Source organism: Tiliqua scincoides, chromosome 2 (assembly GCF_035046505.1).
Source record: "Tiliqua scincoides isolate rTilSci1 chromosome 2, rTilSci1.hap2, whole genome shotgun sequence".
NCBI classification, from domain to species: Eukaryota; Metazoa; Chordata; class Lepidosauria; order Squamata; family Scincidae; genus Tiliqua; species Tiliqua scincoides.
Window position 1 is genome coordinate 28911209 of NC_089822.1, and position 27977 is coordinate 28939185.

The 27977-nt window shown below is 42.8% G+C and overlaps 2 protein-coding genes across 3 annotated transcripts; both read left to right on the plus strand.

Annotated features, from left to right (window-relative positions):
* Positions 1-1270: 1270 nt before the first annotated feature.
* Positions 1271-6123, plus strand: KGD4 (alpha-ketoglutarate dehydrogenase subunit 4). The gene is made up of 4 exons (XM_066613752.1): positions 1271-1380; positions 2297-2360; positions 3308-3510; positions 5867-6123. Exons 1-4 carry the CDS (start codon positions 1342-1344, stop codon positions 5882-5884), a joined length of 324 nt encoding a protein of 107 aa, XP_066469849.1. The 5' UTR covers positions 1271-1341; the 3' UTR covers positions 5885-6123.
* Positions 6124-9115: 2992 nt separating this feature from the next.
* On the plus strand, positions 9116-24783 carry CDK7 (cyclin dependent kinase 7). 2 transcript variants are annotated; one of them, XM_066616186.1, is made up of 12 exons: positions 9116-9261; positions 10790-10849; positions 12501-12534; positions 13867-13934; positions 15889-15957; positions 16810-16920; positions 18503-18621; positions 19445-19544; positions 19793-19879; positions 20293-20442; positions 23872-24019; positions 24559-24783. In XM_066616186.1, the coding sequence occupies exons 1-12, from the start codon at positions 9202-9204 to the stop codon at positions 24582-24584; spliced, it is 1032 nt and encodes a 343-aa protein (XP_066472283.1). In that variant the 5' UTR covers positions 9116-9201; the 3' UTR covers positions 24585-24783. The 2 variants fall into 2 exon arrangements, with proteins under 2 accessions (XP_066472283.1, XP_066472284.1); XM_066616187.1 differs by lacking the exons at positions 10790-10849; positions 12501-12534 and having other exon boundaries at positions 9198-9261.
* Positions 24784-27977: the final 3194 nt, after the last annotated feature.

Below are 27977 nucleotides of genomic sequence, written 5' to 3' on the forward strand. Positions count from 1 at the left end.
CTAAATTAGGATTTGAGAGAAATGTGAGGAGGAGGGAGGCTTCTAAGGATAGTCATGCCCCCCCTCTGGTTTTGCCTAATCAATAAGGTGTAGCCAAGAGAAAGTCTGATGAGCAAGCCTCTGACTGAATTCAGTTGACCACAGACAGATGAAGAGTTAAAGAGTACATTTTTTGTTAAATAAAAATAGGGGAGGGCAGTGGTTATTGCAAGGCTTAATGCTGTCACTACAAGCCCTACCTTTGCAACAGCTGCCCTGCCTATAAAAGGTAACCTTGCCTGTTGAAGTTCCACCATTACATGTTTGTGCTAGACAAGTGTTTCTCAACATTTGTCCTCTGCTGTACCACTTCATATGGTCCACCAATTTGAAGTACCACTGGAAGTAACTGGTGATGACATAATTGCCAGTTACTTCTGGGATAGGAGACCAGATGTAATGTGACAAACACCAATAAGAGGCTCAGGGTGGATGGGAAGGCTTTTTTGAGCGTGAAGCCTTTTTTGGGAGCCTCCTACCATTGTTTGTTCTAGGGTCACCAGACTCCCTCTTTTTCCAGGTCATGTTCTCTTTTTAGCCTTGTCTCCTGGAAAAGAACTTAAATGTCCTCCTTGTCCCTGTGAGTGGGAAGTGCATGGCCTTCTTGAAATTAATAAATTACATATAATTTACTAATTGCAAGAAGGCTATGTGCAGCCCACTATATGTAATATAGTTTTAAATTGAATAATAAGTAATATAGGGTTTAAATTAATCACATGAAATAATACATGAGTATTCTTAGTTTTTGTTTTGTCATGCCCTAAATTTTTCTTGGATGTGCTACATTGTGGGGTGCCTTGTCCCCTTTGGCTGTTTGGCCAACTGGTCACCCTGGTTGTGTCACATTCCTGGTCTCGGTGCTGGGTGGCAGGTATCCGGGGTCCCCCAAATATCACCAGACACCACCTCACGTACCACTGGTTCAGAAACACCTATTGAATGCCTGACTGCTGGCTACAGACGGAAATGCAGGCTACCTAAGGCTGCAATCCTCTGCACTTTCCTGGGAGTAAGGCCCATTGACTATCATGGGACTGAGTTCTGAGTAGACGTGCATAGGGTGGGACTGTAAACACACGCACGGTCCTGTCCCTATCCAGCCTTCCTTGCAATCCCCCCCCCCCCCATTCGAAAGAGCGCAGCGACTTACTCCAAGGACTGATTCATTTGGCACAGGAGAGGGCTGGTCTCAGCTGTAAGCCACGCCCTTTGGGGGCGGAGCCTCGCCAGGCCCCGCCCCCGGCTTCTCCTCGGCCTGGCCCCGATGCATCCCTCCCCTGCCCGGGCAGGCGGGTCACGATGGGCAGCAAGATGGCGGCGGCCAGTAGGGTCGTTCAGGTGAGAGAGGAGGGTCGCCCTCCGCGGAGCAGAGCGTGGGGTGCAGCGCTGTCAGGCCAGGCCCGGCTTCCCAGCAAGCCCGGCCTCGGTGTCTGGCGGACGGAAGGGGGCGCGGGGTGCCCGAGGGAAGAGGAGAAGGACAAGGAGAAGGACGCTGGGGGTGCGCCCTCTGTGAGGGGAGACTGCCGGCTTTCGGCTTCACCTCCTCGGCCTGGAGCTGCCCGCTCCGCCCCGCAGCCTCAGGCGCCCCCTGAGCCCTCTGAAGGGAGTCCCCTCCGCGCGGTGGTGTAGCTGGAGGGGGGCGGAGCACTCAGCCTGGCAGGGAGGTGAGCGAGCGGCCCTTCCCTTCAGAGCCATTCCCGGCGGTGGGGGGCAAAATGGAGCCGTAGGGGTCTGCCTGCACCTGCCTCCTTGGGAACAGGTGGAGCGAGGTGGGCTTGAGCGGGTAGGGGCGGGCCCAGTGTGTGTAGGGGGCAAAGACTGCCCCGCTCAGCCAGATGGGTAGACCTGGGCTGCCCTCTGGAGTCACCTCTTCCAGGGCTCCTAGCTGAGCTTATGGTCTCCCTGGCTGTGTGCCACGGCATAGTGGTTGGTAATGGACAGCTTGAGGTTTACACATTTTCTTCCCATGAAATGCCTGGCCTACTTCTGCAAGAAGTTGTGTCCCCTGTCACCCCCAGAAGTTGCAATACCTAGCAGATTGCACCCTTTCTGAGCAAGAAGATACTATTGTTTCAAATATGTTATTACAGTATTTACTTATTAGATGTATACCCTGCTGCTTTTCATGAGATTACAAAAACAACTTAAACAGTAATAAAGTAGCATGTCATGAAAACAATTAAAAAATATATATTCACTTGTCTTCCTGATGTACTTTCTATGCCTTTCCACGTATCTTGTTTTTTTTCTCTAGGTCGTCAAGCCACATACACCCTTAATTAAGTTTCCAGACAGAAAAAGCACACCCAAGCTAAAAAGTAGGTGTCCCTCTTGCAAAAGTGCATTCATTTTAGATACATTTTTCTGTATTAATGCTTTGAAAAGGTTCCTCAGTCTAGATCAGTATTTATGTCTAATATTCATTTGTTACTTTGGAGATAGCATTTTGAAATTCCCTTTCCTGTGCAAAAGCAAACAGACATTTTCACAACAGCATTTCATGTTTATTCCTTCAAGTAATCGCAGAAGTAGGTATAAGCAGATTGTGTAAGATGAGTAATGATAGAAGTCAGGGTATCCATTCAAATATTTCAACTATAATGTTTTGAAAATGAAACGTATTTGGCTATTTTATCCATTGAGGAATGCGACTCAGGCATTCTGTTGAGTATTATCTGAGCCAGAGCTCTAGTAAAAGTCAAAAACTTGCAACTAAAGTTAGGACATGCAATTCTCAAAGCTTTTGCAGTGGAATCCATTGTGAGTTGTCCAAAGTACCTTTAATATTTCATTTCTCCAAACTATTTAAGCTACTGTTATCTTTAGAAAGTTATTTTATGCTGCTTTCTAATCACCATTTTGTGAGTCTTGATCAAATTTTTGGGTTTCAAACCCCATCTCTCTCAAGGATTATCTCAATATTTTATTCAGGGTTTGAGTCTGTAATACTTACCTTGTTGTCATTCTGAGCATTGTCAGGCATCAAGAAAGGGGAAGGGGGCCCTTGGGCTCCTGCCAATCATCTGGGTTCTCACCCATATATGGGCAGTAGCCTATGTAGAACCTCCAGGGCCATATTCTTATGTTCTTATTCACTTGGCTTGTCTTCTCAGGGCTGTCTTCTTTCACCAGGCAGCTAGGCAAGCCACTTCCTTGGTTGTGTAAATCTGACCCCAGCCAAGCATTAAATACTTTTATGGTCCATGATGTCCAGAGTACTTTTGCATAATCAATATTTTTGAATCTGTCTCTCTTGTTCCTTCAGTGCAAGACCCTCTACAATCAAGAGTGCCTCCGCTCCATCCTTCAGCCCCACAACTATCTGTAGGGGTTGGGCCACCATCCCATCAAAGTATTTCATCTGCTAGTAGAATACAAGGTACACCAGACACCTCAGAACTTGTGAAAAGATTACCTCAGAAATACAGGCGGAAACCATTGTCGGTTGAAGAAATGGACTACATCCAAGTGAGTTCCGTGATGTTTTCCACCACTTGCTGTTTCTTACATTTTACAGAAATTAAAACATTGGTATGATGCCTTTCTCCCATAAATGGCAGCTACCAATAAATAAAGCAAAATTAAAACATCACAAAATAAAAGCATCAAGTAGCAAATTAAAAATATCATCACAATGCCACTGTAGATAAAACAAATTGCTACAAATTAAAACATGTCCAACATCATGGACAGGAGGTCTGGTCTAGAGGGTAGAGCCTCCATTTGCCTGAAGATTAACATCCACAAGGTCGGCAGTTCGAGGCCACCGGCACCGTGCGACCTTGAAGCAGCTGGCAAGCTGCAGCTGAGCTGTTCCATCTGCTCGGAGCGTGGGAGGATGGAGGCCAGAATGTTAAACCAGATCGGAGCGTAACATCTTGAATGTGGTGGTTCTTGAAAGAGAGAACCTTCTTTCAATTTGTAAAAATCCCTGCGTGGATTTAATAAGCCTGCCTGTGTAAACCGCCTTGAATAAAGTCTTGAATAAAGACCAAGAAAGGCGGTATATAAATACTGTATATTATTATTATTATTATTATTATATCCTATTGGTCAAACTAAAACAAGCATCAGGTAAAAAAAAAATGCAAAATGATAAATGTCAACTAAATAGACCAGTCTAAAAGAAAATAAAGAAGGTACCAGGTGGCTCTCCTTTGGGAGTAAGTTCCAACAATGGGGCATACTTAAAGAAAAAGTCCTCCCTCTGAAAGCCACCACTGAACCTCCATTGGTGGGAATACCGTCACCTACTGAACGTGGCCTCCCTGTGACTCAGCAGACCTCTGGTTGTGTCTGGGTCCTCTGTGGGCCAAAGCACAAATTTGATTATCTGTGGTTTTTGGCATCCGCATGGGTTCCGGGAATGGAACCCACTTGGATGCTGAGGACTGACTTGTATTTATCAATAACACTGACCTCCAGACAGCCTGCCCCACTGGTTTTATATAGATTGTATGGCCCTTTGCCCACTGCCTGACAGAGTTGATGTAATGAGAGGGGCAAACAGTCAGAACCCTGTCACTTCTCTTCATTGGCACCAAGAAGGGAAGCCTCGGGTGAGCCTTGGAAACTGGTGAAGAGGGAGGGAATTGTTGTACTCTGGAACCTCCTCTACCTGGCTGGTAGCTCCCTCCCGGCACCTCGCAGATACTCTCAGGTTGCTTTCCTGCCAGTCCTCATCTTTGTTTAACTCTTGCCTCTTTGAATCTGAGGAACTAAGCAGGACTTCACTCTGCCACTACCTGGCCCTCCTTCATATTACTCTGTCCCTCCTTCTCCTCCAGGCTGATCCCTCAGCTCCTCTGTTTGATGAGGATCCACCCCCTGCCAGCTGCTGAGAAGTGCGGCTGGGCTGGGTGTTGTAGCCATCTTGGAAATGCAGTCCATGGCCTCCTCCAGGTCAGCGGCTGCACTGACCAGCCTGCCAATCTCCAACATCGGGACTCCATCCCCATTGTCCACCCTGATCTTGTGTGAGGCTACATGAGCAAAGGTGGAGAAGGAGGGACACACATCAGCCCAGGCTGCTTTATATCCTATTTATATATAGGGTACAATATATCCTATTTACACAAGTGCTTTATGCACCTGTTTGTCTGTCTGTCTGTCTAATGGGCTGCAACTTAGGCATCATCATGAAAAACAAAAGCTATCTGTGATAAATCTTCTAAAAATGTATTTGATCTGACAGGGTATTTATTCTCTCTACTTTGTAAACCTTTCCAGAATTTTAACCTTCTAGTACTTTGAAATTTCCTTCTGATTTCTAATTAGATTTATGCATCTCCAGTTTATAAGTGTTGATTCTTATCCCTACAGTTGTCCTTTTATTAATTAACCCTCCTGTGCTACTCCATCTGATCCCAACTGGGTTTGCATTAAATTTCTCCATTGTATACTTGCCCAGGTTTACAGTACTTTGGTAAGAGTGTTAAATGCAGTTTTTCAGTTGGCCCTTCATGCACATCCATAGTTTGTGTCTATGGAAATCAAATGAATACCGTACTTGGCAACATATGCTGCAATCCTAACCACATTTTCCTGAGAGTAAGCCCAATTGAACAAAATAGGACTGACTTCTGAGTAGACCTGGTTAGGATTGCACCCATAGTTGAATAGACTGGTACAGAAGCAGGAGATAGCACACCACAAGAAGATTCAAAAGACAGCATGAAAGTGGGGCTTGGCTTGCTGTGGTTCTGTATCCCAGCATTTGTAGCTTATAAAGTGCAATGGGAATCTGAACTATCAGTGACATTGCAAAAGTATACTTTGGTTATCTTTCTATTAGATGTTTAATCAATAATATTTTCTCTTACAGCGTGGAGGTCCAGAATAACACAGAAGATTTCACTATTGCTGAACAACAAATTATTTTATTCGCAGTAAAGGCCTTCCTCATCCTCTAAACGTTATAAACATCTATAGGAAAACAGCTTTGCTAAAGGCTTTTCACAAGGGACGAGAAGGGACGAGACACTTCAGAAAGTGGCTACGACTTAGGTTAGAAGACAATTCTGTTCAAGTAATTGTTGACTTCACTTTGTATAATTACATTATTAAATTTTTTTCAATTCTTTTGGTAGTATAGTTTCAGTATCTCTTTGCTGCTGCTACTATTGATTAACTATGGAACTATTGATTAACTATTGATTAACTATGATTAACATAAACCAAGAATATTTGCCAACAGCATTTTCTCTGGCTATCAACAGGCTCATAGTCTTCATGATTCCACTTCTGCCTGCCAATAGAAATCAAATAGAAAGCAAAATTTGTTATTTCTGCCCAGAATAGTAGCTGTTATATAAAGTGAGTTAGCACTGAAACAAAACATATCAATGATAGTGGATTCACTGGATTTAGTAAAAGCTGGTAACACGTGTAGTATTCCAAAGTCATCTGCCTGTTTCACATACAAGTAGTTGCATGGGAATCCATGTGGCTTTGTTTTCTCTGTCCTGTCTCCTCTCCCCACCCTGGATAATAACATGGGCTTGTCTGCAGGCAATACCATGAGACACTGCAAAGATTGGGAGTTTTTTGTATGCTTCACATATCCATGTGTGGTCTTCTTTTTTCTATGCCATGCCAGTTACTTATGCTTCAGAGTATGAATAGCCTGGATGGCAAATGGAGGGCAGGTGGGAATATGGGAAGCATGTGCAAATTCTCTGCAGCACCCAAACTGCACTACCCGTATATAACCAAATTGTACCTTCTCATTTGAGGGAAGGGGAGAAGAGAAATAAGGCTTAGTCATGGGACAAATACATGTTTGGAGACTGTGTTTACACTCAATTGGACCAGGCCCTTGCTTGTTATGCATTTAAGAAGTAATGTTTTATCTAGAAAATCTGAGTATTTGTGTCTCCAGACTATTAGAATACAGGCATCTTCCCTGTATCGGCAGGGAATACGTTCTCTCCCCCCCCCCCATACCGAAACCATGGATAAAAAGGAACCCTAAACTTACTAAAGTGAGAAGCAGTCAGCTGGAATGTAAGATGAGGCAGAGTAAGTGCTAACAGGAAGCTGACTGCTTCTCACATTCCTCTCTAGTGTTCTATAACAGGCTGCAACAGAAGAGAGATGTGTGCCTGGTGCCACACTGAAGGAAAACAAGTAATGGGCACGCAGGGAGAGAACTGTGGATAAATGAATCTGCAGAGACACCTATATTTAGACTAGCATTATATGAACAAAGTCTTTAGAAACTGGAGACTCCTGTGTCTATGGGGAATACATTTCTGTCCCCCCATGAATAAGGGGGAAGCCTGTCTCTGCACCTCCATGCCTATTACCTTCATTTATGTTCTTTACACTCATGCTAAGCAAGAATGTCTCTTCCTTTACCAAATACTATAAGCATGCAAGTTTATAAGGAAGGCAGGCACCCCAAATGCTAGAAAGGATTACATAAACATTTCTCCTCACAAGACTTCCAATTCCTCACCACCACAGCATGCGGTGCAGCCCATTTTGGTACAGCTGCATGCTATGGCAGGGAAAAGGCTGGGACTGAGCAGTAAGACAAATTTCTGAGTACACTTTGGGACAAAATGCTACACTGGAAGGAAACTCCATTTAACAGATAGTAATGTGTGGGATTTTAACTTGTGACTACTAGAGGACAGTTAATTTCTGCTTTCATGATAATTTGAGTGGCTGCAGTTCCATTTTTATCTAAGGACTGCTTTAGTAGAAGAGATAGTCACTAGTTTTTAATGTTAATTTTGTTGAGTGGTTTTCCAGGTGCCAAAATAGCATAAACAAAGGTTTAAGTGACAAAGTATATAGTAACAAAAGGATTTTGAGGATATTCTTGCACCATCTTTAATATTCCCCTTTCCCCACAAAAACAGATAAATTTGGTGTTAATCTTTAGTATGGCTCTGTTTTGATTACACATTGCAATTTAATGGAAATTTATGACATTATGGCTAGTCAGATAGTTTTTGTGGGGGGAGAGGGAACACAGGAGCATTATAGTCTGCAACTATTTACAGTTTATCCTTTTATGATATGGGGGGACACACACAAGAAGACACACACAAGGCCATAGGCCCATCTAGTCCAGCTTCCTGTATCTCACAGCGGCCCACCTGATGCCTCAGGGAGCACATAAGAAACCTCCATCCTGGTGCCCTCCCTCATATCTGGCCTTCTGAGGTAGCCTATTTCTAAAATCAGCAGGTTGCACATACCCATCATGACTTGTATCACCTGCAATGAACTTTTCCTCCAGAAATCAGTCCAATCCCCTTTTAAAGGCATCCAGGCCAGATGCCATCACCACATCCTGTGGCAAGGAGTTCCACAGTCAAATGACATGCTGGGTAAAGAAATATTTTTTTCTGTCCTAACTCTCCTGTCACTCAATTTCAGTGAATGTCCCCTGGTTCTGCTGTTGTGTGGGAAGGAAAAGAGCATCTCTCTATCCATCCCCCTAGAATGGAAATGCCTTTATTGTTTGGTAGCCTCCCTTATTTCCATTGCATAGCGCCCACACTGGTTTAAGAGTATGGCTGCAATCCTGGACACACTTTACTGGGATGAAGCCCCATTGAAAACTATGGGACTTGCCTCCAAGTTGACATGGCTAGGATGGCACTGGATGCCACTGTGGAGCCTGCCTGCAGAATTAGTGGAGACTAACAGCCCAATCCTATCCACACTTTCCTGGAAGTAAGCACCATTGACTGTAATGGGACTTTCTTCTAAGTAGACATGCATAGGATTTGGCTGCAAACGCCACGTTCTATCCAGCTGCGTCACCCCCCTGGATGGGACTCCTGCACTGCCTCCACCGAGCTGAGTCAGCGAAATGCGCTCCACGCCACGTGACTTCGCAAGGCGAGCAGGGCGGCGCCGGGAATTCGAAATGGGCGTGGCTTCTTCCTCGGGGGCGGGGGGACGCTGCGCGATTCCTCTGGAGACTGTTGCTAGGGCCGGCGCAGAAGCCAGAAGGGCCCGTTTCATTGGTTGGCGCGGCTGGGCGCATGCGCAACGGCGGCAGTGGGAACGCCGGCGAGGCGAGGGGCGGGGATGCGCATGAGCGGGGAAAAAAGCGGGTTGGGGGAAGCGAGAGGCAGTTCCTGCAGGCTCCGCTTTAAATCGCCTACCGCTGCGCTGGGGCGCCCTTCCTCCCGCGGGATGGATGCTCGGGCGCGTGCCAAGCGCTATGAGAAGCTGGACTTTCTGGGCGAAGGACAGGTGAGAAGGTGGGGGCGGCCCGGGGGGCGCTCTGGATACGCGCGGCAGCTCAGGTGGCAGGTGCGGGTGCTTAGCTTGTGGAACTCCCTTCCACCGGATGTGGAGGTGGCACCTGCCCTGGAGCCTTTATAAGGGGATTGGGCGGGCCAATGGTAGGTGACAATCCAGGAGGGGCCTGTGCCCCCTCCTGGCTTTAGAAGGCGACTGCCTCAGGGGGCACCAGGGTGCAGGTCTCCTGAGGCCCTGTGTGCTCCCTCAGGCACCTGGGGGGCCTCTGTGAGAGTCAGGAAGCTGTCCTAGGTGGGCCCTGGGCCCAATGCAGCAGGGCTCTTCTCATGCAGCGGGCAGTACCCCTCAAAGGTCCATCTCAAAGGACCTTTCTCACAGGAAGTATTTTGTTACCCAGCGTGTGAGTAGTCTGTGGAACTCCTTGCCACAGGATGTGCCACTGGATAGATAGAGCGGCTAGAGGGATGTTCTTTTTCCTCCCACCCAACACCAGAACCAGGGCACAGCCACTGAAATTGAGTGGCAGGAGAGTCAGGACAGAGAAAAGTAAATATTTCTGTACCCAGCGTGTCATTGTCTGCGGAACTCCTTGCCACAGGATGTGGTGATGGCATCTGGCCTGGATGCCTTTAAAAGAGAATTGGACAAATTTCTGGAGAAAAACTGCATTACAGGTTACAAGCCATGATGGGTATGTGCAGCCTCTTGATTTTAAAAGGAGGCTACCTCAGAATACCAGGCGCGTGGGACTGGCAAAAGGATTCAGGTCTCTTGTGTGCTCCCTGAGGCATCCAATGGGCCACTGTGGGATACAGGAATCTGGACTAGATGCATGTCTGGCCTAATCCAGCGGGGCTGTTCTTATGTGGATCGTTGGGGCACCGTGTCTCTCCTTGTGCGGTCTAGTCTTGGTGAAAGCTTACTTACATCATTGCCACCCCTTGTACCCATTTTTTTCCCAAGTCGGGGTGACCAGATGTTGTCATAACTGCAAAAGAGGACAAGGCACCCCAAAATGTAGGCCATCCCCCAAAATGTAGGACATGACAAAAGTTGATTGCTGGCTAGTTGTTATGAAATGTTCTAGTCAATCATTAAGGTCCATTTTGGAAACAGGTCCTATAACTCGATCTCTATGATTCTTCTCTAATAAGAGAAGTAAGGTGCATGTAGCAATACGTTAACTTCTACATACAAACCACTTCCATATAGGTAATGTGAGTGTTGTATGCAACCGTTTACCCACATGTGTTTGTGCATCACTGGGAAATGTGTGAAATGACAACTGGTGATTATACTCTATACCAAAACATAATTACTGTACATGTTCTTTGGTATGATAAGTTCAAAAAATAGAACAGTTGGTAAAGAGAACTTCTTGAGTTGTAATAGCTATTAATTGCTTTATTGTTCCATGAATATATTTTATTGAAGAGCAGAATAAAAACATTTCTAAATAAAACTGACTGGTAATATTGTGGTGGTAGATTTATTTTAACATGGAATTCTTTTTCTCTAGTTTGCTACTGTTTATAAAGCAAGAGACAAGAATACAAATCAAATAGTTGCTATCAAAAAGGTGAGTATATTCTCTTGGCTGAATTTTAATATGCCAAATTATGGTTTGTTATCCATAGTTTATAACCTGAACCATGATTTGAGCTGCCAGACTATCTAGCAAACCATGGTTTAGAGCAGGAACGGGTAGACTTTAGACTTTCTGGAGCTTTTTTTGCCTAAACCTTGGGAGCAATTGGCATGAAATGCAGGTTTAGGGAGGAGGGTCTGTTTACAAATCAGCAGCATGTACAGTAATCTACATATTTGGGGGCAGTGTACTCCACTCAATATTTCTTTCAAAGTTCAAAGTTCAAACAAGACTGAGCTGGAATTTGAATCTGGGAGACTGAATAGTTGCAAGAAAAAAAAACCCTTATGGTGTGGAGGAGAGAAGCAGACACATTGAAGGTTTGAAATGGATTTTAGACAGCTGTTGGGCCTTCTTGTAGCTTCAGAGATTCTTTCTGTCTACTTTGGTTTAGAGGAGTTTGTCAACTTTTATTTTCCGTCTACTCAGCACTCCTGTCTCTAGATGTAGTTGCCTCCAACAACCATAACTATAGTGTGTCTATATAGACATTGCATTGCCTCCAACAACAGTAACTACAATGTGTCTGTAGACAGTGCATCAAACCAATGTTTGCAGATCCTTGTTCTGTTTATGGTGTATCAACCTCCCACAGACCATAGTTTATCCATTCAGATATTAAATCAAGCCATAGTTAATGTCTTCAACTATTTTGTATGATATCTGAACTGAACAAATTGTTTTGCTTTCTTTCTCCCATGCTTTTTTTGACTAGTAATTTGTATCATCATGAAACTCCAGAGTGTAGTTTTTGTTCTGAATTTTGAGAAACCCTGGTTCTCATGAGCTCCCAAAAAGACCAGTTTTGTCCACCACTACTTGTCCTTCTCTTACATCTGAATACTATAGGAGAGAATGTTTTAATTCCAGCAAGGCAGTAGTAATGCCCAGAAGGCCTGGCTTTCTTCATGTGAACTGATGTACGTTGTGGAACTTGCCCCAGAATCCTCCATATACACTGAGGTACTGTGGCAGGTGTCACTGTGGGGAGGGAAGGTTATCAGAAGAGTGGATGTGAAAAAGCGTTTGCTGAAGGTGAGAAGTTTGCAATCTACTGCAGTAGAGCCTGTCTGTGGAAAGACTTCCTTATAACAAGAAGCAGCAACTGAATCATATGCCAAGCAAATCAAGTCTCTTCTGAATATCTTACTGTAAATTGGTTTAGTATATATTTTAGGGAGCTGTAACACCATGCAACTGAAACAAGAGCTTATCAAGCTCAGCAACATATTAAAGGCATACTGATCCTGTGTAAAATTGGGACTCAATTTGGTTTGCATCACTGACCTATGAATTAATTCTGTGGGGCATTGTCAGCACTATGTAAATGTTCCAGAACTGCCTTGAGTGTCCATAGCAGGACAAAGACAGGATAAAAATTCAGTAAATATTTGTAGCATTGGCTCAGGTCTTGCATATCCATGAAATCATGAACAGATTTTGTAAGCACCAAAACATACTTAATAGGGAATAAATCGGATTGAATTTACAGCCTAATTATATGCATGTGCACTTAATGCAACTCAATTTAGATTTAAGATCTGTGTAGTCTTTGACATTAATAAACAATATTCCATTTTAGATTAAACTTGGACATAGATCAGAAGCTAAAGATGGTAAGTATCTGAAGTGCACACTATTTTGCAAACGCTGGAATACTGTTACTACAGAAATAAAGCAATGGTGTTATAGAAAGTGGTTTATCCTTTCAGTTCTGTGCGAAAGACACAATGATGATTGTGGTGATTAATTCCTTCCCTTTGAAGTAGTCAAGTAGCACAATATCCTTACTCGTATCCCTATTTCTTTGGTATCATAGGTAGAAAATATAACCTATTTTCATTTTTTCATTTTTTTATTCATTGCAGAGGTCGTAATTTTTTAATCTCAGACACTTTAAGTAGAATATAAGCCCTGCTGGATCAGACCAAAGGCCCATCTAGTCCAACTTTCTGTATCATACAGTGGCCTACCAGATGCCTCTGGAAGCACACAAGACAAAAAAAAAAATACCTGCATTCTATTGCCAGTTCCTTACGTCTGGCATTTAGAGAGAATCTACTACTAAAACCAGACAGTTGCATATACCCATCATGGCTTGTAAGCTGTGATGGGCTTTTCCTCCATAAATCTGTCCAATCTAAGTACTATTCAAAATAAGTGCTTACCCTTCTATTATTGAGGCTGAGAAGATGTAAGTTTGCCACATCTCCTTGCTGGCCATTCTCTGGATGCAGAAGCACTCAGGTTTTGGGGAAAGTAGCATAGAGGACACTTGCAAAGACAGCTTGACCTTGCTTGAACAGTAGCATGCCTGTTTTCCTCACTCAGGACAAAGGGAATGGGAAGTAGCAGTGGCCTGGACAACACATTTTGCCTGGATTTTTAAGCAGAGCCCTAACTTGGGTGTAATCAGAAATATTCAAGGATTTGAAAAATCTGAAGTTGGTTCTTGGCACAAAAGTTTATACCACAAAAATTGTGGATCTTTGTGAAGCTGCTTTAGAGTCTGACCATTGATTCATCTGGCTCAGAATGGCTTGCTTTGGCTGGCAGCAACTAAAGTCCCACATAGAGGTCCTACTCAGTCCTGGCATTGTAACCAGGGATTGAATCTGGGGTCTTTGGCATAGCTGAGCTATGAGCAGCTCAGCCCTTGGAAAAGTATTTGTAAAATGAGGAACCTACTACCCTTAGGCTGGGGAACTTTGTAATTTGTAACTATAACATCCTTTTTGAAAACCTAGCAGGGCTGCAGAGCAAAAATCAATGTGGTACAGACTTGCTACTACTGTCTTTTCTAGGAGGCCTATTAAGGTACCACAAAACTTTCTGTAATATTTATTGAGAGATGGTTTGGGTTTTTGTTTTGTAAAAATTTATATTCTGTCTTTCAAATTAAAAAAAAAATTGTGATTTTGTTTGCTATTCTTTTTATTTTAATCCAGGTATAAACAGAACAGCTCTTAGAGAAATAAAACTATTACAGGAGCTTAGTCATCCAAATATTATTGGGGTAAGTATGAAGTAAAGAGGGAATTATTATTCTGTTATCCTATATATAGCTATGCATGTAACTAATTAGAAATAGCTGTTCCTCTAAGAAGCTTTGACAGACCTTTTTTCTATCTGGTAGACTCATTTTAAGAATTTGTCTAGCAAGATATTGAATTAAAGTTAATGCTAATACCATTTAAATGTAAGGGTTAATTTGTTTGTTGGCTAAATGTTGTGGGAGTGCTTGCATATGACTTCTTCCCATTTACTCCAGCAATGTCTGTATGTTGGAACCACAAAGGGATGAGCAAATGATGTGGGATGGTTGGTTCAGAAGTCTGTGTCGCTATAATTGAACCAGGACCATCAACAAACTGGTTTATTTTGGGTGGACAGACCAGGAATAAACTAAGGTTTGAAGTTTATTTGTCAACCAGAATTTGCCCTATGGTTTCCCATTAAGTCTAAGAATTCTGGTATTAATCATGGGTTGTTTCAATGGCTCTGCTCTATAGAGAACCAAAATCACTGGGCATAGTTTCTAGCCTATAGTGTCTCACTGCTGAGCAGTTCATGCCCACTCTGGTATGCTACAGTTTTGCTTGCATGTCTACCTCTTACACTTAAATGTATAGACAGGCATTTTCACTTCTTATCTTCCTTGACATACTCACACATGCAAAGAGATCAAAAGCATCTCATCCCAAGTCATCTACTTAAAAAAAAAAAGTTCAAAAGGGAAAATTGGGAATAACTTGAAAAACTCCTTTCTCTTAACATGAATACCAAAATGTTTAATGTATTTGTGGGAAATATGCAAAAAAAATTCCCTTTTCTTGCAAAAGGGGAGAAAATAGACTTGTTTATCTCTTGGCTGCACCTAATGACAGAGATATCCTAGTGATTGACTCTATTCTCTATTACTCTATTTCTTCTCCTGATGCTCCAGCAGGGCTCTTATCAGTCCTCATGACAGACCTGTAAATTAAGCAGGATTATTCCCATATTATACCTTGGGAACAGAGGCTGATACAGAATTGCTTGGATACAGGGTTCATGGCAGAGGTGAGATTTGAATCGGGGAAATCCTGATTTGCAGTACTGTATCTTAACCACTGTACAACACCAGTGAAGCTTGTGCAGCTGCAGGGCAGATTGTAGGGGTTTAGGATTTCATCTGGAACTTCATGGGAGAATAGGCAGTGGGAGTGAAGCAAAAAATATAATGGTCAGCCAAAATAAACCAGGAATGGTTGAATTTTTGTGGTGCCTATCTTGGCATATTTCACACACTGTGGTTGCAGTAAATCTTTGCGCATGATGTCTGGATACCTTCACGGTTGATTATCATTCACTGTTCTGGATATCAGACAGACAGACAGACGACCTTTAATAGGCATAGAACTTGACAGTCGCCTGAGCAACTTACACAAAGATTGCATTCCAGCAGGTCATTGGAACAGAATAAATATAGATTCAGATAAAATTTCCCTCCATTTTATGTTTAGTTAAAATCTCACATAAAAAGTCCGCCATTGGTTTTGCCATATTCTGGATATCAATAAAGTGGCATGGAACCACAGTTCTTTTTTCTGCACCCTTGTGATTCTGATGTACTTGGATTACCTTACCTTAATAGAATGAGTTTAGATATCATCGCACTGGATCATAGGTTAGAGCTACTTGTCTGGTTTGGTTTTCTATCTGCTCAATGCTCCTGTGTCTGTGGTGCAGCAGCTTCCAAAGATGAAGTAGCTGTATGCCACAATGTCAATTCAGACATTGCACCAAACCATGGTTAGGATTATTTAACAATGATTTGATGTGATTCTAAATTCAGCCAGAATGTTAGGAAATCTAAGGCATTCCTCATCTTTAGAGAATGTACCATTCTACCATAGAATGTACCTTAGACTGAAAACCTATTTTAAGGCACATTGAAATAATGCAAATGTATTTGCCATGTCTTTCAGCTTCTTGATGCATTTGGACACAAATCCAATATTAGTCTAGTATTTGATTTTATGGAAACGGATTTAGAGGTAAGTAGAAACAGAACTGCCTGCTAGTTTGAAATGTATTTTTTCAAGAGGCAATCTTAGCTAATATTAAGCATTGACTTGTAAAATATTGAAGGCAAATGTCATGGAGAAAATCACTAGTGCTGGTAGATGTGGTTTACCCAGCAGGTTGAAATGATCTTCCAGAACATCAGCTGTCTCTTACTAATCACTTCTGCAGCTCTCTTCAGTGTGCAGAGTGCTTTACCATTCTAACCTCTCCTGTCACTGCAAAACCCTGTGACAGGTTTTTGGATCAAAGCTAGCAGCTTGCCCAGGGAACTCAAGTGAGCTATGTGTTTATCCCGTTTGTGTTTGTTTTTTGTTTATTTACTTACAATGGTTTTATATTGTCTTAAAAAAATCCAAGCTGTTAAACAACAATTAAAATAAGTTAAAATACAAAATGCATTCAAGACAAAAAAATCTTTAAAGCAGTGATAATAAAAACAATACAGAAAGATCAAGGCCTCAGTAGCAGATCTCAAAGACCAGGCTGTTTGGTATGAGACAAGGCAGTCCTTTATATAATGTAGTCTCAGATCATTTACATCTTTAAAGGCCAAGGTCATTTGAATTGGGCCCAGAAACAACTGGGAAGCCCATGTAGATAGGAACAGGTAACAGGGACCTATACCAACTATTTGCCTCCATCCCTAACCGGCAGTGGTTGGTTTTGGGACAGGAACTGCTTGTTTCAGAGTGAATGTGTTTGTGCGACTTTTTTTTTGTTTGAAGAGATAAGCTCTTGCAATCTGTAAAATGTACTTGTATTGTGTTATAAATATATAATATACAGGTATTTCAATATGTATGTATGTATTGTGTTAACAGGTTATAATAAAGGACACTAGTTTGGTGTTGACACCCTCTCACATCAAAGCATACATGCTAATGACACTTCAGGGTTTAGAATATTTGCATGAGCACTGGATTCTTCACCGGGTAAGCAAGTCTTGATACAAAATGAACAGTCCCTAAGCAAACAAGGAATTGCTCCCATGAATATGATGTTGCTCCATCAAAATGTTGTCATCCTAGCCTTAAAATATTTTGATGTATTTTTTAATGCCTCTGAACCAGAAATGTACTGCTGAAAAAGTAGGGTAGACTGTGATAGGGATGCTTTAATTTAAAAGATTTTAGTTGTTGATGTACAATGTAGTGTTTATGTAATATTAAATTAAGCCCAAATCAAACTAACTGTGCAACATGTTTGCCACTGGTTATTTGTTTGTATTCTAGTGAGCTAATAATAAGATGGGGATCTTTCTGAAAGAAAAATCTCCAAAAGATTTTGTTTATAAAACTCTCTAAGGGCGCAATCCAAACTGTGCCATATGCCGGCCCAAGTATCTTGGGCCAGCCTAGGAGAGTCGCAAACGTGCCGTAAAGCATGTTTGCGCCCCCTAGAGGGGAAGCCAGGCTGGCACTCCAAGAAGCGCCGGCCTGCGGAAGCTGACATAAGCCTCTGCACCAGCTTTTCCTCAGCTGCTTATGTCGGCCTGCCTGAACCAACACAAGCAGAAAAGGTAGGTGTGGAGGGGCAGGGAGGTGGTGGGGGGGAAGCATTCCAGGGCAGGTGATAGGCAGCCCTAGGGGTGGATGGGCGGGGAGCAGGAGGCAGTGCTGGGATCTGGCAGTTATGCCAGATCCCAACCCCTGTTGCTGGGAGAACGGAGTGGCTTCAAGCCGCTCCGCTCTCCTCAGACTTGTGCCACCACCAGACCCATTTTGGCCAGCAGCCCTTACCAGGGGATAAAGGGTAAAGTTTCCCCTTACCTCTGACAGAGCCACTTCTGGCCACAATCCTGCGCTGGATACAGCGCAAGCCTCCTGGCCTGCCTGTTCCAGTGCAGGTTAGGATAGTGCCCTAAATAGCATTGTATCACCTTGGCTAACAAGCATGTTTCAATAACCTGCTTCCACTCCGAAGCAACTGGGTCAGTGCGGCTGCCTGCCATGGTGCAGAAACACTTAGTGTTTATGCAGTGCAGAATATTCTACTGATCCTGTGGCCAACACCTGTTATCCTAAGCTTCCAGAGCAAGTCCTAGTAGCTGCTTCTGAAGAACTGTTTGCTACTTTTAAGTAAGGAGGATGCAGTCCAACTTTTTTATTACCCCATTTTTTCCATCCTTTTAAAGGAGCTCCAGGTGATCTACACTATACAGTTTAAAAAAAACTTCATAAATTTGTAAAAAAACAAAACTCTGTGTGTGTGTGTGTGTGTGTGTGTGTGTGTGTGTGTGTGTGTGTGTGTGTAAAAACAAATACCCCAAATAGCAGCCAAGAGAAAAGAACCAGAAAAACATTAACTAAAAGCAAGATGTAACAAGAGGTCTTAATTTTACATTGGTCATTGTAGTTTCCCTGGTATTTCAATCCTATGTATATTTTCATGACAAATTCCGTTACTAAATGGAGCATACTTCTAAGATACTCCTTGATTCCATAACTCACACCCATTAAAAATGTGAAGCATTAACTCTCCTTGATGGCATATTTTCTTCCCCGTTGCCCCAAGGATCTTAAGCCCAACAACTTGCTGCTAGATGAAAATGGAGTTTTAAAGCTGGCCGATTTTGGTTTGGCAAAGTCTTTTGGAAGTCCAAACAGAGTTTACACACACCAAGTAGTAACAAGGTAAGAAAGAGATGGCTTTCTATCTATTTTTATTATCTTGAGGACCTGCCCAAGTGTTCATGTAGGCAGGGATAAGAACTGAATAAATACTTTAGAAACTGGGCTTGATTTCAATACTCTATAACAAATTAGCATGTTCAGATAGTTGCAATATAATGTCTGTAAACTGTGTTATAATTTGGGGGAGTGTGTATGCATTTCTGCAGGAGTTAAGAGCATGTTGCTACTTGAGAAAAACATTGTACAACACAAGTGGAAGGTGCTCTTGACTGTCTGGGTTAGACCACTGTGACTTGGCTTTGTTTTCTCAACTCTGTCCCAAATATGTGATGTTAGAATTAATTCTACATCCTGATAGTCACTTTCAGTTACAAACTAAAACATGGCGTAGTACAATGCAGTTACATGATGAGCAATCACCAAGACTGTATCCAATGACTGCCTCCCAGTGGTGTCGCTAAGGGGATGCAGGCCACATCAAGTGACACGCACAGCGGGGGGAGGGGGCGTGATGACATTGCTACTGGTCAAAATTTAGAAAATTTTGGTTTTCTTGAATAATACAATCAGATCATATCATTCAATGTATAATTTCATGCAGAATGCAATGAAACAAACCACATCAAAATATCTTGATTCTATCAAAAGTTATAGCTAGGAAACCAGCGGGGGTAGGGCAATGGTATGTCACCACACCCACCACCCAGGGTGTTGCCCTACCCACTGGATGGGGGGAGGTCCATCATGCGGGTGATGTGTTGGCCTCTCACATTGGATGATGCAAACCCTAGCGATGCCATTGCTATCTCCATTTGTTTTTCAGATGGTATCGAGCTCCTGAGCTGCTATTTGGTGCTAGAATGTATGGTGTGGGTGTGGATATGTGGGCAGTGGGCTGCATTTTGGCTGAATTGCTCCTAAGGGTAAGACCTGATGTTGGAAACCTGCTCCTGCTTTTGCATGTTTGGTTGATCTCTGGGGTATCTTAATGGATAACATCATGCTGCCTATCATCAGTGCGGCCTTTGGGTCACTGGGCACAGGCAGAACATGATATATAAAGAAAAAAATTCAAATTTGCCTGTTGGAGGAACTCAAGGCCAAGTTGTGTTTTGTGGAAGTTCAAACTTTGCTCATGAAAACTTTGAAAATTGATTTCATTTTGCTACAGGTTCCATTTTTGCCAGGAGACTCTGATCTTGATCAGCTCACAAAGATATTTGAAACATTGGGGACCCCAACAGAGGAGCAGTGGCCTGTAAGTTAACAAACCCATATGAGGAACTGAGAGGAAAGTTCTTAAACTGATAAGACTAGATTTGGAATTAACGTGCCTTTAGAGATGTGGAATGCTTACCTCTTAACCATTCATTAAGGAGAAGCAGGCTCCTCTTCTTTAGACTGATGTTGAAGACCTTCATTTCTGGAAGACCTTGTAACTCATATCAGCTATTTTAAATACCTAGTAATGGTTTTACTTTTGCTTTCTTACTTGACTGTTGCTGCTTGATTTCTTTTGTTGATGTATTTTTTTGTACTTGTGGCATTCCAGTATGTGTTGATCAAGGTAGCTTATACTTTCTATATTTTAAAAGTGAGCTATAAATTCAATAAACAAAATAGGGGCTGATTCTCTCCTAACTAGTTTTTTCTTTGTTTTTCTTCCCACAGGGTATGACCAATCTTCCTGATTACGTAACTTTTAAAAGTTTTCCTGGAATGCCACTTCATCATATCTTCAGTGCTGCTGGTGATGATTTGTTAGAACTGCTGCAAGGTTTTTTTACATTTAACCCTTCTACCAGACTTACAGCTACTCAGGTAATTTACTTTCGATCTCTTCTCAACTATCCTCCAATGAACTTCACTACAGGCCCTCTTGGAGATAATAGCATTAGCTGTATGCACCTTTTGTAATTGTTGCTTGACAAGCTGATCACATTTTGATTTTTATTTGAATTGCCAATGCATTCTACACTTCCAGTTTAGCACAAGTAGATTCTCCACCAACTCTCTTACACATTTATGTTTGTCAGTTATGCTTACTGCAGGAGGATACTTTGCTTGGGTCTCTGTAGATTTTACTTAAAAGCATATGCTGACAAGAGTTTTGATCTGAAATAGTTTAACACTCATGATGGAAAAAATGTCTGTTTTAACCATGAAATTTATTTATTTAATGAATTTTTACCCTGCCTTTCTTACTACCCAATGGGGCACCCAAGGTGGCTTAGAATATAAAAGGAACGCAATACAATAAGATTAAAACCTGAAACAAAACAATAAAACCAATCAGACCCCAATGGATCACCAATTAAAATCAGATTCATTAAAGAGTGCCAGTCCAATGTGTTGGCAGTTAAAAGCCTATTGGAATAAAGCAGACTTAAGGCCCTGCCAAAATGTTTCCAGAGAGGGAGAAGTTCTTAATTCCAGGGGAAGGGAATTGCACAGACAAGGAGCCACCTCCGAGAAGGCCCTATTTCTAGCTGCCACCTCCCTAACCTCTGCTGGTGGTGGCATAGTCAGAAAGGCCTCCTCTGACTGGAGAGTGCAGTTGGAAGGAGGCAGTCCCTCCAATACCCTAGTTCCAAATTGTATAAGGCTTTAAAAGTCAAAACTAGCACTTGGAATTGGGCCTGGGAGTGAACTGGTAGCCAGTGCAGCTGCCGGAGAGCTGGCCCAACTGAGTTGAACTGATGAGCACCAGCAACCACATAATTAAAATATTTCAGATCAAAACTTTCACTTGCATTTGAATTAGCAGAAGTAGCTGCCAACAGCTTTCCCATACAGCTAAAAATGGTTTCCAGGCATTGTGAGGCAGTGGTGAGAGGGCAGGTGTGGCTCTCTAGCTTTCTCTTCTAACCCACCAGAGGTGCACTAATTTAGACTGAGTTGAGACTTGACCCAAAATATGTGATTGTCAAGACCCTCTGGGACAAGATTTTTTTCTGACCACATTTCAACTCCAGAGGAGAAGCTTCAATGAGGATCCCAATTCCAACATCAGAATGGCTCTCCAGGGAGGCATGTCTCTGAGTTGCTGCCACCTCCAGCCCTCCTAAAGCTTCTCTGCTTTAAGCAGCACTTGGCATGTGGGCTGCTGCTGTCTTCCTCCTTTGTATCTAGCCCAGGGGTGTCAAACTCATTTCATCCTGGGGGCCACATTGGATTCATGACACCTGCTGAGGGCATCATCCTCAGGTGTATTGCACATCATATTTGCATAACAGACACTGACTGCAGAGCGGGTAATCACTATTCACAACCATTGTATGTTATTAGCTATATCCACCTGCCCTTGTAGTGCTGTTACTCACAACTGAACAATTTTGAAACAATAGATATAAACAAAAAAGCATCACTGTTGTACCATGATGTGATTGCTGTTTGTTTATGTTGCTACCTGCAAGTGACTGCAACCTTCAAAGCATCATTCTAACTGAGCTGAGATCAATACTTTGGCTTGTTCATATGAATACAGAAAACAGCAGTTAACAAGAGTAAGGGCACAGTCCTAACCAGGTCTACTCAGAAGTAAGTCCTATTTTGTTCAGTGGGGCTTAGTCTCAGGAAAGTGTGGTTAGAAGAAACTTGTTTTGCAGAAATTGTGGCAGACACACATGCACATGGCCAAGAAAGTTATTCTGCAGAAAAAAAAGTAGGGGAAAAACAGCAGGTAGCTGCTGGCAGAGTCACTTTTCTTGAAGTAGCAGAGTGCTTGGAGGCAACCCAAAGTCTGAAGCACAAGGTGTGCTGGCTGGTGGGCGCAGGAACTCCAAGGGTGTTGAGGTGAGGCAGAAGCACTTGCTGATGACTGCAAAGCCCCAAGAAGAGCGAGGCAGGAGTGCGGGTGCAGGCGGGGGGGGGGAGCCCCAAGGAAGAGCACCTGCTGGTGGCTGCAAAGCCCCAGGCAGGGGTGCTGGTGCAGGGGGGGGGGCAGCAGAGCCCCAAGAGGAGCGGGGCAGAAGTGCTGATCTGCACACCTTCACACCTCAGCTGCAGCGTGGGAAAGCTGACCTCGCAAGGCCTTTTATAGGCCAGAAGGTCTTGTGTGAGTTCAAAGCTTATAAAAGGCCTTGTGCAAGGCTGGTATTCCTTCGCTGCTGGAAGCAGCAGCGAAGGAGGGGGATGATGTTAAGGCCCTCTAGCCTGTGTATCTATTAGAGCAGGTGAAGTGTGTGTGTGTGTGTGTGTGTGTGTGTGTGTGATGCTTAGGGAAGCAATGATGGAACAGGGCCTTGCTTAGGGTTGGAGTATATTTGCATGTAGAAAGTCCAGTTTCAATCCCTTGTATCTCTAACCTGGGCTGGGAAAAACTTTTGTCTGAAACTCTGGAGAGTCACTGCCAATCGGTGTAGTCACTAGTGAGCTGGATGGTCCAGGGGTTTGACTGAGTGTTGGGTGGTGTGTACTCAGTGGCGAGGATCTTATATGCAACTTTGTACTTTAGAGAGCCATGCAAGTAAACCTCATTGAGGCTCCCAATGCGGTCAGAAATATGCTCTTCCCGTTTACCAGAAGTGCAGTTTAAGATCGCAGGAAAGCTTCAGGAGGCTTCCCCAGTCAGTCCTATGGTCACATGAGGCTTTGTCACATTCCAGAGGTAGGGGTGGCTTCGTGCATGGTGGGGGGGCAGCATCTCACAAGGGGGGTGGCTTCACAGACCTTTGCCCTGGGAGCAGGGAGGGGGGAGTCTGCCACTGGCTGTGGGCCCCCATCCCATTTTCTGTGCTTTGAAATAGGGCAGAGGCTCTGCTGCTGCTTCTTTTTTGTTCTCCACCCCTATTCAGTTTTCCTCTTCCCCAAGTAAGAAGCAAGCCGCCTCTTCTTCCCCCCCCCACATCTCTCAATTCTAGGAAGTATTTGGTCCACAAATTACTACTACTGTCCATCGTGCAGTATGTACACAGCTAATCAAATCAACTTGTGTTGAAAGGGGTAGGAATGCACCAGTGTACCAGGTGTTCCCAGGCATTGTTTGGTGCTGAGGAGAAAGGGTGCAGTTCAGGGAATGGCTAGTGACTTGCCTTGCTTTCCTGATGGAAAGGTGGACTTCAATATATGCAATGAGAAGATGGGTTGACTTCCTTCACCCACTTTCTTCTCTTTCTCCTCCACCTCTCCTGCCATATGATGATCTGATTAGCACTTTCAAAAGAGATGAAATATTTTTAAAAGGTTAATTGCATATCTTATAAAGAAGTGGTGTTAGATTCAGGGCTGTATCTTGTTCTTTTTTTGAAGGCCTTGAAACACAAGTATTTTAGTAATCGACCTGCACCAACACCTGGAAGCCAGTTGCCAAGACCCAACTGTCCTGCAGAAGCCTTGAAAGAACAACAAAATCCAGTTCCAAATTTGAAGAGAAAAAGAACAGATGGAAAAGATCAAGGTAACATAACAATTCTTTGTAGATCTTTTAGTGCTAAAATAGCATTAAAATTGTTAATGACCCTTAAATATAATGCAGCATTTAATTTGGAAGTCTGGCTCCAGGACATCCATCTGGACTTGATGGCTGACCAGTGGGTTGGTTGTGGGGTCCTCCCCCAAGAATCAGGATTTTGTCCTTGATCTCAGACCGCACCCCCAAATGCAGCACAGGTTTGGGAACAATTTCTTACTCCTCTTACCAGCCCCAGGAGGTGGCAGATCATTCCTTGCTCACCTTCCCACTTTTGTCCCTTTGGCTGCTGCATTTACTAGAGCAAGCTCCTCTTCTTCTAGCAATGGGGTGATGAAAGTCTTGTGAACTTCCCTCTGTGCTTCCTAGTCTTTTGCATGTTTAAACAAGCCTACAGAGACTAGTTGGAATTTTCTCTGTTAGAACTGTAATAAAATTTTGAGAAGCCTTTCTTGAATTCAGCCATAACTTGCTAAACTGATATGCATTAAACTATTTTTGGTTATAATGTGTGTGTGTTTTTTTAGGATTACCAAAAAAATTGATATTTTGACTATCGTGGGAACGAGATATTGAATATTTCTGCTGCTGAAAGTCTGGAAAGACTAAATAATGTGAACACTCAAATGCCAGCTGAACATGGATGAAAATGAATTTGTAAATGTAAACATGTAAAATATGTGTAGTGTTTAAACTATGAAGCCTTGTATTTTTTTAACTGCTTTTAAAAAAATAAAAGTGTTTATCACTCAGTGTTTAGTACTATGCATTTGGTAGAATACATGGCACTTGGTCTATACAATTTGAATGAAGTGGAGCACCCTTTCCCTGCATTGGCGGCATCTCTGTGGATACAGAAGGGGCACACCCATTAATGTTAAAGGCTTACTGTGGTGAAGTGTTTCTTACTTTCACAGGTCACTATAAGCTTATTGTGTGTGCAGGCAGGCTGCCAGCAGCCAGAATGCTTGAAGAGATGAGACTGAAGGTTAACTGGAAGTTAACTGCTTCCTGTTAATTCAATCTAGTCTCTTCAAGCATTCAGATTGCCATCACCCATCCTGCCTGCGCTATAAGCTTGCACATTTAAAGACTTACTGTGGCAAAGTGTTTTACTTGTACAAGTTGCTATAAACAACCTTAATGGTCATGGAGATAGGCTTCCCCTGTATGGGGGAGAGGGCTGGAAGAGATTCCCCACATATATGTGGGGATGTCTGTATTATAGTATACATGTCCAGAGAACTGGGAAATGGTAAGTAAACACCAGGTGATGCAGAAATTAGAAGTCTATGCAGAGAGAAGTCTATTAGAAGTCTATGAGTGTTTTCAAGTCCCATCTCTCAGTCCCAGTTACACATCTATCATGGGAATATGTTCTGCCTCAAAAGTGTTAAGGGCAAATAAGATAAAGATTCTAAAACATTTTGTACACTTAAAAGTTGGTGCATATGATGGTGGTCAAAGCACAACAAAGAGACTCTTAATGAGGCAGTCAGGTCTCCCATAGCCTGCAACAGAGTGTCTGTTTACACAACAAAGAGGCTTTTAATGCAAAGAAGCAATCTATCTCCAGTAGCCAGCTATTATTATTATTAATTATTATTAACAGTATTTATATACCGCTTTTCAACTAAAAGTTCACAAAGCGGTTTACAGAGAAAAATCAAATAACTAAATGGCTCCCTGTCCCAAAAGGGCTCACAATCTAAAAAGATGCAAAAAGTGTCTGGCAGGGAGTGTCTGTTTCCACAACAAACTAGACTGGGCTGAATATTTGCTTAATGACCTAATTGCATAACAGGGATTATCCCTGTTAAGTGGTGCACACCTGTATATTGGGATAAAGCTACTAGCTTCTGAAGATTAGGTGGCCTGCTATAGAGAATTCCTAAACAGATTAGTACTTGCAACTAATTGCAATGTAATCTTGCCTCTACCCTGTAATATATGGCTCCATCACTGTACATGTTGCCCTTACTGAATAACATACAGAAAGTAAGGTCCCTGTCCTCAAGAACTTGCCATCTTAAGTATTGACAGTTGAGAAACCACAAAGGAAGGGGAAAGGTAAGCCTCAAGTTCTCATGGCAAGCAAGGTAATTGTGTTATGTAACAGACTTAATGAAATTGCATACTTCCTTTTTATGAAAAGGTTCTGTTTGCATTTGACCATTTGTTCAATATTTTGGCATACTGTTGTAAATGAAAATGCTATCATTTTTGCGTCTGAGTTTTCATACTTAATGGACCATTGTGTTTAATACCATGTGATACCTATAATTGCAGATGGTTTGACAATGATTTTTTAACTCTTGTCCCATGATGAACTTGTATTGTGAATTTTTGTGAGAAGGATCATGCACTGAAAATGTGTTCCAAGAACCTTCTCCGCAGGATCACCGACTCCTTCTTGCTTATCTGGGGTGGGCAGAAGATCTGTTTATTTTATAGCATCCATTCAGCATAGTTGTATGCGTAACTGAAGTAAGAGAACTTGTCCTGAATGTTTTAACTGGCCTCTTTAATATAGAAGGAAACAAAGGCCATCCAGTCTAACCTCCTAAACTGAGGCAGGATCCTTCTATGTATTATCCTAAGGACAGATGCATTTTGTGTCACATCATGGTATGATCATATGAGACTGAAAAGCCAGTGTGGATTAGTGGTAGTTATGTGTAGCTGAGCCTAGGAGACTCCAGTTAAGAACCTTGATAATCCATGAAGGTAAGTGGGTGGGCCTCTCACTTCTCTCTTCCATTTCATGGGGTAAAAGGAGACACTGTCATGTAAGCTACCCTGAGCTCATTGTCTGAAATCTTGTTGCATTGGGAAAAATAAGAATTTTAGCCTCAAAATCAAGTATATCCTTCCAGAAGATGCCATTAGTGATTATCTGTGTGTACCTGTATGCACTGTTCATGTGAGTTGAGCTGTTGCACTGGGGATAAAGCTGCTGGGTAAAAGAGGATGCTAGATGGCATCCTCTACCCCTTAGTCTGATCCAGCAGAGCTGCTTTTGTGTTCTTTATACAAGTCAGAGATTTATCTTGTGCAGGGGTGGTCTTATTTCACATATTTCCCAGTTAAGGGGTGGAAGCTTCATATTCTATGCAGCATTAAGTGCCCTCTTCAAGCAAATTACAGCAGTGCTTTAAACCATATCTACTTTAATACAATCTGATTTAGTGCTATATTACAAAGCATTCTTTTATATATCTGCAGTCTTCCATGCATAAGGTATGAGGCAGGAAATACAAGATCTGCCTAGTAGTTAGTCCCCTCCTTTCCACTACCAGTAGCCCTATTTGTTGTTGGTTCCTTTACCCTTGATCACCTTTGTATGAGCAAATACTGTATAACCTACTGTTGGACAACTCAGTGCCATGAGATGTGTTACACTGATCTATGTCTGTTTATCTCAAGGTTAGTCCTCTACTATACCACTTCACATGATCTACCTATTCAAAGTACCACTGGAAGTAACTGAGAGATGACATTGCCAGTTACTGTACATCTGGTGTGGGAGGCCAGATGTAATGTGACAAACACTGGTAAGAGGTTCAAGATGTATGGGAGGGCTCTATCAAGGCCTGCCAAACTAAGCCTCCTACTGCTGTTTGTTGCAGTGCTGTTCTAGTCTTGCTGCCAGCCAACAGGTGTCCAGGTTGTACTACCAGACACCACCTCAAGTACTATGGTGGTACCCATACCACAGGTTGAGAAGCACTGGCATAGATTAGGGATTAGACAAATGCAGGGCAGGTGCGTCTACGGCAAGTGAATGTCAACCTTTTTCATCTTGTGGCACACTGACTGTCAGTGTGTCAAGGCACACCCTCAGTGTTTTGACAAGGTACACCATGCTGTTGTGCCTTCAGTGGCCCTACTAGAATTGATCCACCCCCAAACTCCCACAACCAGTGTGCCACTGTAGAGTGGTTGG